At 34.6% G+C, this 12,414-nt stretch overlaps 1 protein-coding gene across 3 annotated transcripts in view; it reads left to right on the forward strand.

Moving 5' to 3' along the window:
* The window catches only part of BRCA2 (BRCA2 DNA repair associated), a 58,452-nt gene that overhangs the window by 15,287 nt on the left and 30,751 nt on the right, over positions 1-12,414 (forward strand). For all 3 annotated transcript variants that reach the window (XM_044249556.1, XM_044249558.1, XM_044249557.1), the window contains 3 exons: positions 1,426-6,444; positions 8,251-8,346; positions 10,366-10,435. In XM_044249556.1, coding sequence (XP_044105491.1) covers positions 1,426-6,444; positions 8,251-8,346; positions 10,366-10,435 — 5,185 coding nt within the window. The remainder of the gene's footprint in view (positions 1-1,425; positions 6,445-8,250; positions 8,347-10,365; positions 10,436-12,414) is intronic.

Below are 12,414 nucleotides of genomic sequence, written 5' to 3' on the forward strand. Positions count from 1 at the left end.
AGCGAGGAGAAGGTCAGAGAGCGAAGCAGACTCCCCATGGAGCTGGGAGCCTGATGTGGGACTCGATCCCGGGACTCCAGGATCACGCCCTGAGCCAAAGGCAGTCGTCCAACCAACTGCGCCACCCAGGCGTCCCTAGAGTTATTATTGTATCTCTGGGTGTCAGAGTGTGCACAATGAAACTCAGTTTTTATTTGAGCAATGATTCCTTTATCAGTAGCTAAATTGTATGTTAAAAAGATGATTTCATCTTTCTTTGAGAAGATTTTAGTGGGTGGAATATCTCTGTGAATATTGGGTTTGGTGGAACTGGACTACAGAGGAACTGTTTGAGAGTTGGGTTAATTTCCAGAGAAAAATGTCTGATACTGTGTATGTCAGAATTAAAATCAATGAAAGAGCTAATATGTAGTGGTGGTCACTGATTAAATAAAATGAGATTAATAATTTTGATTTGCTAATAGGGAATTCAGAGGATTGAAAAAATTAGAGCACTTTAACTGATTTGCCTTTATAATTGAGATTAGGTCATACTTCAGGCATTTCATCTGTAGAACCTGTTTTTATTTTTTTTTTTAAGATTTTATTTATTTGACAGACAGAGATTACAAGTAGACAGAGAGAGAGGGAGGAGGAAACAGGCTCACTGCTGAGCAGAGAGCCCGATATGGGGCTCGATCCCAGGACCCTGAGATCATGACCTGAGCTGTAGGCAGAGGTTTTAACCCACTGAGCCACCCAGGCGCCCCTAGACCCTGTTTTTAAAGATTAATTTGGGGGGGGGCATACCTGGGGGCATACAGTTGGTTAAGCATCCGACTTCAGCTCAGGTCATGATCTTTAGGTCCTGGGATCAAGCCCTGTGTCAGGTTCCCCACTCAGCGGGAGTCTGCTTCTACCTCTCCCACTGCCCCTCCCCTCACTCATGCATGTGCGTGCATTCTCTCTGACTCTCTTTAGCTCTTGCTCTCAAAGTTTTTAAAAAATAAAAGTTGATTTTTTTCAATACCAAAGACCGAATTATCTAAAGGAAGTGATTACTTTTCTAGTTCCTTTCCTTTGCTTTACTTTTTTACCTGCTATTATGTCAATATTAACAATGAATTTTCCCAATTTTATTTTCCAGTGAAATACTTTTGAATCTTACTTATGGTAGCTAGCTGCTTTCTTGAACTACATACTAATTTTGATTGAACTGATAAATGTTAGAAAAAAATATTAAGTCCTATTTATCTTTAGTTGGAAAATGTAATAACTTGAAATAGAGTATATTTAGAATTCTTTGTTTTAAGCCTGACATTCACTTCTTACTTTTCATGTAATTCTTGTTTTACATACTACTTTTTTTGCTTGGTGGAAAATACTTGATGAATGTAATTGATGGCATTTCAATTTAATTTTGTCACTTTGTGTCTTCATGCTTAGGTTTATTACATTCTTCTTCTGTCAAAAAAAACTGTCCACAGAATGATTCCGAAGAACCAGCCTTGTCTTTAACCAGCTCTTTTGGGACAATTATGAGAAAAGTTTCCAATAATGGAACCAGTTCTGTTAATAATAAAACAGTACCTCAGGATCTTGATTATAAAGAAGCAAAAATTAATAAGGAAAAGCTGCAGTCATTTATAACCACAGAAACTGATTGTCTATCATCCTTGCAGGAAAAACATTGTGAAGATGATGCAAAAAGTCAGAGAGTTTCAGATACAAAAGAAAAGGTCTTGACTGCTGTAAGTTACCCTCCTGTGCCACATTCAGAAGTAGAAGGTTGTGGTATTCACTTTCAATCTCCAGAAAGCTTTTCATCTGACCATGATAATACTAGTCTAACTCCTAGCTCCAGAGATCCTCCATCAAACCCAGTCATGACTTGTAGAGGAAAAGAATCATATAAAATGTCAGAGAAACTAAAATGTAAGAATCATGAAGGTGGTTTTGAATTAATCAAAAATATTCCCATGGAAAAGAATCAAGAAATGCATGTTTTAAATGCAAATTCTAAAAATACTGAGGTATTGTCAACTGAAAAATATGTAATAGTAGCATCACCTTCTATGAAGGTACAATTCAACCAAAATACAAATCTCACCACAATCCAAAAAGACCAAAAAGAAACTACTTTAATTTCAAAAATAGCTGTCAATCCAAACTCTGAAGAACTTTTCCCAAATGATGAGAATAATTTCGTCTTAGAGATAACTAATGAAAGTAATATTCCTGTTTTAGGAAATATTAAGGAACTTCATGATGCAGACCTCTGTTGTGTAAGAGAACCTGTTCTCAAAAACTCTACCATGATGGTATATACAGACATGGATGACAAACAAGCAGCCAAACTGTCGATTATGAAGGATTTTGATTCATCAAACATAGATGATCTTACAGAAAAGAATGGAAATAGCATAAAGCAGCAACTAAAAATGACTCTAGATCAAGCTTCAAAATCAGACATCACCTTGGATGTAGTTAGGAAATCAAATGGAAATAATGACTACATGAATAATTGGGCAAGACTATCAGATCCAGTTTCAAATCACAGTTTTGGAAATGGCTTCAGAACAGCTTCTAATAAAGAGATAAAACTCTCTGAACACAACATTAAGAAAAGTAAAATGCTCTTCAAAGATATTGAAGAACATTATCCTACTAACTTAGCATGTATTGGAATTGTTAATACCTCATCATTAGAAAGTCAAAAGAAACTAAGCAAACCTCTCACACTTGATCCACAGTCAATTAATAGTGTGTCGGTGTTTGTGCAGAGTAGTGCTTATGTTTCTGATAGTGAAAGTGGTCATATAGCCCCTCCAACTTCATCTTTAAAGCAAGATTTTAATTCAAATCATAATTTAACACCTAGCCAAAAGGCAGAAATAACAGAACTTTCTACTATTTTGGAAGAATCGGGAAGTCAGTTTGAATTTACACAGTTTAGAAAGCCAAGCCACATAATAGAGAAAAATCCATTTGAAATGCCTGAAAACCAGCTGACTATCTTGAATAGAACTTCTGAAGAATGCAGAAATACTGATCTTCATCTCACAATTAATGGCCCATCTATCATTCAGGTAGACAGCAGTAAGAAATTTGAAGGTATACTTGGAGGTAACCAGAGGTTTGCTTGCTTATCGAGAACCAACTGTAACAGAAGTGCTTGTGGCTCTTTAGCAGATAAAAATGAAGTGAAGTTTAGAGGCTTTTATTCTGCTCGTGGCACAAAACTGAATGTTGGTAGTGAAGCACTGCAAAAAGCTAAGCAGCTGTTCAGGGACCTTGAGAATATCATTGAGGAACCTTCTGTAGAATTAGATACAAGAAGCGTCTCCTCAGGTAAATGTAATGATTCTGCTGTTTCAATGATTCAGATAGAAGATTGTAACAATGATAAAAATTTTAATGAGAAAAATAATAAAAACCAACTAATACTACAAAATAATATTGAAATGACTGCTGGCATTTTTGTTGAAGAAAATACTGAAGGTTACAAGGGAAATACAGAAAATGAAGATAACCAGTGTACTGATGCCAGTGGAAGTATTCATAACTTAGAATCTGTTAGCAGTGATTCAAATAAAAATGATATAGTTTATATTCATGAAGAAGAAAACAGCTTGCCATGTATTGATCAGCACAACATCGATCAAAAATTATCTAGCCAGCTGACGAAGGAGGGAAACACGCAAATTAAAGAATGTTTGTCAGATTTAACCTGTTTGGAAGTTGCAAAAGCTGAAGAAACATTTCGTGTTAATACGTCAAATAAGCAACATTTCACAGCTAATACAATGGGACAAAACATAAAAGATTTTGACATTTTTGATTTATCCTTTCAGACAGCAAGCGGGAAAAATATAAGGGTCTCCAAAGAGTCATTAAATAAAGTTATAAATCTCTTTGATCAAAAATGGACAGAAGAGGAATTGAATAACTTTTCAGATTCCTTGAATTCTGAATTATTTTCTGGCATAGATATCAACAAAATAGACATCTCAAGTTATGAGAAAACAGAAAACAGTGAAAGAAAAAACAAAATAATGGAAGAAAGTGACCTAATTGGTACTGAAAATAAATTACTGACCCTCCAACAAAGACCAGAAAGTGAAATCAAAAAGATCAAAGAACCTACCATGTTGGGTTTTCATACAGCTAGTGGGAAAAAAATAGAAATTGCAAAGGAATCTTTGGACAAAGTGAAAAATCTTTTTGATGAAAAAGAGCAAGGTGATAGTGGAGTCACTAATTTTAGCCATCAAGGGGCAAAGATGTCCAAGGACAGAGAGAAATGTGAAGATGAGCTTGAATTAGCTTGTGAGACCATTGAATTAACTGCACCAAAGTATGAAGAAATGCAGAATTCTCTAAAGGAAAAAAAACTTGTTTCTAGTGAGATTGTGGTGGCACCCAGGCTCTTAAGTGGTAATTTGTACAAACAAACTGAAAATCTTAAAATATCAGATCAAGACTCTCTGAAAGTTAAAGTACATGAAAATACAGAAAAAGAAACAGCAAAAAAGCATATGATTTATACAAATCAATTCACTTATTCAGCTATTGAAAATTCACCTTTAGCATTTTACACGGGACATGGTAGAAAAATTTCTGTGAGTGAGACTTCACTATTTGAAGCAAAAAAACGGCTTAGAGAAGGAGAATTGGATGATAAACCAGAAAAAATAAATACTGCCATGGTTATCTGTTTAAAAGAATATCCTGATGATTGTGTAGAAAATCCTTCATGTGGAAATAGTTCAAGTAGTACCATATCTGAAAATGACAAAAATCCACCCTCTGAAAAACAAGGCTTGACCTATTTAAGTAATAGTACCGTGTCTAACAGGTATTCATACCATTTGGATTTTTGTCATTCCAGTGAGGTATATAAAAAATCAGAATATCTTTCAAAAAATAAAGGTGATAATTCTGGTACTGAACCAGTAGTGAAGAATGTTAGAGAAAACACTATTTTTTCTGAAATAACATCCACTGTAAGAGAAGCAGACACAGACCCACAAATTATAAATGAAGATATTTGTGCTCAGAAACTTGTGACTAACTCCTTGTGCAAAAATGAAAATACAGCCATTAAAGTGGCCATATATGACTCAAATAATTTTAATTCAATTCAGAAATTGAATTCAGATTCAAATAATGCTATACCTGCATACAGTACAGCAAGTAGTAAAAGAGTCTTTGTTGCACACCAGACAAAAGCGACAGAGGGATTTACAAACAACTGCAGTATGATAATTAAGCAAAACCCCAAGAGTAAATCAGACACTTGCCACATGAGAATTGTGGCAGGTTATCCTAACACACTGGATGATTCGGAGGATATTATTTTTCCTGACTCTCTGGATGATGCAGAACATAGATCGTCTTCACGTAAGGTTTTTGCTGGCATTCAAAGTGAACACACTTTACAACTTAACCAAAGTATATCTGGATTGGAGAAAGTTTCTGAAATACCAACTTGTCAGAATAATTCAAAAACTTCTGATACATGTAAACTTAATACAGGAAAGCTTCCAAAGTCAGTCTCTTGTACGAATGCTTGCGGGATTTTTAGTACAGCAAGTGGAAAATCTGTACAAGTATCAGATGCTGCATTACAAAAGGCAAGGCAGGTGTTTTCTAAGATAGAAGATAGTGCCAAGCAACTCTTTCCCAAAGTATCATTTAAAAATAGTGAACATTCAGACAAGTTCACAAATGAAGAAAATGCTATGCTACAAACCTCCCAAAATTTAGTCTCATCTACTTTCTCCGGATTTAGCACAGCAAGTGGGAAACAAGTTCCAGTTTCTGAAAGTGCTTTATGCAAAGTTAAGGGAATGTTAGAAGAATTCGATCTGATCAGAACTGAATGTGGTCTTCAGCATTCATCTACATCTAGACAAGATGTATCAAAAATACCTCCTCGCTCTTGTATTGATAAGAGAACCCCAGACCAATGTGGCAACTCCAAATTGGAAAAGGCCTACAATAAAGAATTTAAATTATCAAGTCACTGTAACATTGAGAGGGGGTCTTCAGAAAATCATCACTCCATTAAAGTTTCTCCATGTCAATCTCAGTTGAAGCAAGACAAACAGCAGTTGCTATTGGGAAGCAAAGTATCTCTTGTTGAGAACATTCATCTTTTGGGAAAAGAACAAGCTTTACCTAAAAATATAAAGACAGAAATTGGGAAAACTGAAACTTTCCCTAATCTTCCTGTGAAAACAAATATAGAAATTTGTTCTACTTACTCCAGGGATCCAGAAAACTATTTGGAAACAGAAACAGTAGAGATTGCCAAAGCTTTTATGGAAGATGGTGAGCTGACAGATTCTGAACTGCTAAGTCATGCCAAACACTCTCTTTTTACATGCCAAAGCACTGAGGAAATGGTTTTGTTAAATTCAAGAATTGGAAAAAGAAGAGGAGATGCACTTGTCTCAGTTGGTAAGTGTCTATTTTTTCCTTTTAGGTTGCCAGTCACTTAAAATTAAGTCTTTAAAACTCATGGAATGTTAGCTTAAAGCAGTTCAGGTATTATAACCTGTATTTTTATAGACTTTTATGTATAGTTTAGGGGAATGGGATTTCACTCTTGATCTGAGTCTGTACTAAGAAACATGTTTTATGTTCTTTAATGTATTTTTAGAGATTATTAGTATAGTTATAATTGAGAAATTACTGTAAAAATTTGTTTCCCTAGAAAATCTGAAACTTCTTATAACAGCCTATATAATACAACCTGCTGTTTTCAAGTAAGTATGAATGTGTATATAGAGAGAGCACCCAGAGGTTCCACAACTCTGGCTCTTAACGAATTTTAAAAGTAGGTTAAAGCTATGGTGCTGGTTTGCCTCCTTTTTTAATTTTTTTATCTAGGAAGTATTCTAAAATCCGTTATATTTAGCAGATAGCATTCTGGTCTTAATGCTACTTGGACTATAGTGTAACTTCTCTTTTTAAATGTATATGTAACAGCTTAGTTCAATTAGGTTAATTGGAGGTGTGATTTTTTTTTCTCTTAGTATTTCTGACTAGGAATAATCTTAAATAATTGAATCTGTTGATCAAATACAGTTAAAGTAAATGCCATAACTAACTTTCCTGCTTTTAAGTGGATGATCTTAAAAAACTAGCTCCTTTTAAAAAACTTATCAACTCATAGACTTGAGTTACCACAGGTCTTGTCCAGTCTCTTCAGATGACAGGGAAAAACAAGGAAGCCAATCAGTTCACTTTTTCACTTGGTGCCTTCAGTAACCTTGCTGGGTACAGATTTGCTTAAGTGTTATCCAGGTCACATTATATACCAAGTTTATGTTATGGGAATAGTAGTAAGTTTATGATACTTACTTTAAACTTTTGCTGGGCTCCAATAAAAATTCTGAAGTGTGCATGCTTTAAGAGATTCATAACTCTTTTATGGAAAATAATGGCTTTATTTATAGGAACCCATTTTGTTCATGCATATTCACAAATGGGTTGGCCTGCTTAGGGTAAAAAAAAAAAACCAACTCAGACTTCTAATAAATGTTCTCAGTAGCATCACTGTTTAATTTCCCTCACCTCTATTATATATAAATATATAGGTTAACCACCTTCTGGCTCCTTGAATAGTACCGGCCCTTGTTAAATAATTAAATCACTTCATAATCTAATACTTGATAAAAGCTTATATGGATAATTTTACTTCTTATTAAATTTGTAAATTTATTCCCTTTAATAAAGCATCAGAAAGCAAAGTACCTATTATCACGTATTATCTCAATATGACATGAATATGCATAACTTGAATTATGATTTAATTTTATTCTCAGCCTTTGTAGAATTTTTAAATCAGTAATACTGTAATTCTTTTAATTATATATTCTTGTAATTTTGGTAATTTTACAAAGTCTTTTCTTCTACTCGTTCTAATTCAAGGACCTACACAATAAATTTCTTCTCAAGTTTAATGCAGAGTTTATTTGAAGAAATTTTGTTTGTCCATATTTCCAGTAAACCTACAATTACATTCAGTGCCAGTATATTTTATTAAAAAGTAGTGTATCTTCAGTAACTGGTAACATGTTTTTATCCCTAGACCCTATTAGATAGTGGTGTTTAAAACAATTCCAAAAAATTGATATTGATAAATGAATTGTCTCTTTCAAAATAGAATGGTTGCTATTTAAATTATTATTATGTATTTTTTTGCCTAATAAATTGTAAGAGTCAGTTCTTTTAAAAACATGTATGGAAATTTTTTTTTAGGAGAACCCCCAATTAAAAGAAACTTGTTAAATGAATTCGACAGGATAATAAAAAATCAAGAAAAATCCTTACAAGCTTCGAAAAGCACTCCAGATGGTAAAATTTGCTTTGCATTCATATCTTTTCCCTCTTTGTAGGTACTACACACAGTATTTTTAAGTTCTTTTTCTAAGCTTTCTTGGGTATATAGATAATTGGATAAGACTTTACAGTGTGGTTTGCTAAAGTTGCATCTTGCTTTGTTATGTGAGCTCTTCCTTCCTAACACCTGGTATGATGTGGAGGTTCTCTATAATTGGGAAGCATGAAGTGATTATAAAATAATGGCTTTTTAAATTTAAAAAAAGCTGTAAAAATTTAGTAAGATAAAATTTAGTATAATAATTTAGTACAAGAATAATACAGTACAAATATTTAGTACAATAATTTAAAGCTTAGGTTCTATAATCTAGTCACGTTTTTGACTGATCTTCACCATTCCACCAAAATCACTCTTTCTTAAGTGATATGGCGATCTCCATGTTGGCAAATCCAGTAGCCATTTCTATGTCATTTGGGTCCATCTTTCAGCCACGTTAGACAGTTGGTCACTCTTCTGAGACTACCACATCCTCTTGGTTCTCCTTCTGCATAGCCACTTCTCCATTGTCTTTGCTGGCTTTTTCTTATTTGTTCCTTTCTCTAAACATAGGAGTGCCCTAGGGCCCTGTCCTCAGAGCATTTCTCTGCCTAAGCTTCAGTGACTACCAAAATTGTATCTGCAGGCTTAACCTGTTCTGGACCTCCAGACTTATTTATTTTTTTGCCCTTGATACTTTTATACTTATATTGCAAATAGGCATTTCCAAGTCACCACAGCCAGTGCTGAACTCCTGATTCCCTCTCTCTACCAAACCCACTTTTCCTGTTCTTTCCTTTCTTACTGTCATTCTGCCAATTGACACATCAGAACCTTAGTGTCCTCATTTACTATTTTGTTTCCTCATACTCCGTATGCAGCCCATCAAGTGATATAGGTTCTCCTTTGAAATATAACAAGAATCTGATCATTTCTTCTCACCTCTGCCCATACCAACTTCATCTAAGCCATGGTGATACCTTTTAACTCATCTCTCTGTTTCTGCCTCTGCCCCTCCTCCAGGCTCTCAACACAGCAGCCAGCATCATCCTGGTAACAGAAAAGTCAAATCATGCTCCTTGATTGCTTAAATCTCTCCATGGCTTCCTATCTCATTACCATGGAATACTTAAAAATAAATAAAACCTGTAACTATTGTTCACTATCTACCTGGTTCCTGGGTTTGGAAGAAGTCAGGTAGTGAGGAATCAATGATTTAGACTATAGAGGCTTAGTTCTGAAACACATGGAATAAATCCCACAATAAATCTTTTATGACTATGTAGAGCTCTTTCTCATTCTTGTTTATGGTTGCATAGCACTTGATCGATTGGCTATATCAATGTATTCTAGTTTATTCAGCCAATCCCCTACTAATGAACTAGTTGAAGGTTTAAGAAGTACAAGTTGTGGGGCACCTGGTTGTCTCAGTTGGTTAAGTGTCCAACTCATGGTTTCTGCTCACGTAGTGATCTCAAGGGTCATGATGTTAAGCCCTGTGTCAAGCCCTGTGTCAAGCCCTGTGTCAAGCCCTGTGCTCAGTGGGGAGTCTGCCTGAGGTTCTCTCTCTCACTCTTCCTCTGCCCCTCCCCCTACTAATTCTCATGCTCTTTCTCTATTGCTCTCTAAAATAAATAAATCTTTTTTTTAAAAAATAGTACAAATTACATACTGAGAATAATATCTAAAGTTTAGCTTGCAATCATAAGACTAAATTTTAAATTCGATATTTGCATGGGCAGTTAGCAAACATGTTTGAGTTATGATTAATGTCAGCTGATTAAATTTATACTGACTTTATATATTTACAGTGAGTTATTTGGTATATAGTCATCAATTTTTGAGTCAATATTTCATTTATAATATCAAAATCTTATGTAAATATTTACAATACTGTGTAAAAACAAGCATACAAAATAAAATCTCCCATTAGATTTTCATTAATACATAATGTAAAATACATTTCCATTAATACATAATGTGAAATATTTTTCTAGGCATCCTAAAAGACAGAAGCTTGTTTATGCATCATATTTCTTTAGAGCCAATTACCAGTGGACCCTTTCGGTAAGACATACTTTGTTTTGTATTGTTTTGTTTTTTTAATTCTAATAGAGTGTAGGAAAGGTACAGTTTTTGAAAATAAATATTTCTAAAAATAATAATGCCACTAATATGCAAAAAGAAGTTAACACTTCCCTTTTTGAAGTAAGTGTACTTTGGTAGTACTTTATAGTGCTATTTGGTAGTATTTTATAGTGCTATTATTATCTTATTTTTCAGTTTCTTAACATCTTTGGAAAGTAGACAGATTTTATTTCAACTTTATGGATAAGAGAGATTAAGAGAATAAATCAATAAATAAAATCAATTTCAAATATATCTAAAAAGATGGAATGTATTGAAAATATCTCTTGCCTCTCCACCCTCTCAAAGCCTCCACCCAAATTACAAAGAGGATTTTTTTAACTTACAAATCTACAAGGACAATTATGAGAGAAAAAAACAAATTTTGGAACCCAGAAGCATGAAAGACTTAGTAAGCCCATAGAAAGCTAAAACCTCACACTGGAGCAAGCAGAGAAGCTACCCAGTTCCCCCCAAAGAACCCAAGAAAGAGTCAAATTGGCGGCAGCATTTCAGTTCTTCTGAAGGTGAGGTAGAAAATAGATCAATTCAAAATCTGTTCATCTATATCCCCTCCCCCACTGCAGGCAGCCAGTTATCCCTTTTGTGCCAGAAGACCAGAAGGTTATTATCTGGAAAAGATGAGTTGGAGGGATTCTGAGTTGGGAGGGTGGAGACACAGCAGGCACATTTGGGAGGCACTGAAAACTGAGATTAAGTAAAAAATCTGTTTATTGAGTAGTGAGACTCCCCAGCCTCCTTCCCACACTTGGCTCCCAAATACTGGCAGTAAGACTCTAGGTGGAAGACAGAAAGATTTTTTTTCTGGGGAACATGACTAGCTCAGTACAAAAGATTATAAATACTGACAGTTGCAGGTACTCCAATGAAACCACATAGCCAGAGCACCAGGCTGTAATGCCAATAGTTGAAGAGCCCCACCAGCACACACTTCACTCTTAAATAAGAAGATAGAATCAAGGATCACTAGTTATTAGAAGAAAGGCTCTCTGAAAGATAATATCCACAGTACAAAAACAAACAAAAAAGAACGGAACTTAGAGGAAATAGATCATGCAAAGAAGTGAATGAAATTTCAAAAAACTTACTAATATTCTCAGGATAGAGAACATATGGAATCCTTAAAATAAGAATTTGCTATAAAAAGAGTTCTTATAAAACTATGATGACAAATTAACTCAGTAGAAGTGATAGAAGATAAAAGTTATGAAACCTCCAAAACTACAGAATAAAAAGAAAAGATGAAAGAAGAAAAAACAATTAGAGAAGTCAGTCCTATAGGCCTAACGTCTGAAAATTTGGAGTTTGAGAAAAAAGGAAGAGGGATAATTTAAGATACTTTATTCGTACTGAAGGACAAGAGTTTCTTTGGTTAAAAGGGCCCTCTGAATCAGCACTTGAATGGAAATGACTCACATTAAGGCACATCCTTATGAAATTATAGAATGCTAAGGGCAAAAGGAAACCTTAAATTTTCTAGCGGGCAAAAAAATCACATTTTCAACAAAGTTGCAAGGGTCTTAATGGTATAAATTCTCTTTGCTGTTAACAACAAAGGCTAGAAGATTATGGATTCTATAATGTATACTACAGATCAGTGCCTTTAAAATTCTGAGAGAAAATGATTTCCAGCCTAGAATCCTATCACTGACCAAGATATCAAATAAGTTTTGAGGTAGACATTTTTCAGATACAGAGTACCAAAAGGTGTATCTTACACACACCCAAGACAGGGAGACCACAGTGGCTGTTTTTCAAAGCATATGGGAGAAAAAAGATTCAAAATCATAATGGGGAGAGGAAAGAGCCAACCATGTTACACTTGGAGAAGCCTCAAAAACTGAGAAATTCATGAAACTTCAGAATTGATGATGAAGAAGGAAGGAGCCAGAACAAGG

Source organism: Neovison vison, chromosome 5 (assembly GCF_020171115.1).
Source record: "Neovison vison isolate M4711 chromosome 5, ASM_NN_V1, whole genome shotgun sequence".
NCBI lineage: Eukaryota > Metazoa > Chordata > Mammalia > Carnivora > Mustelidae > Neogale > Neogale vison.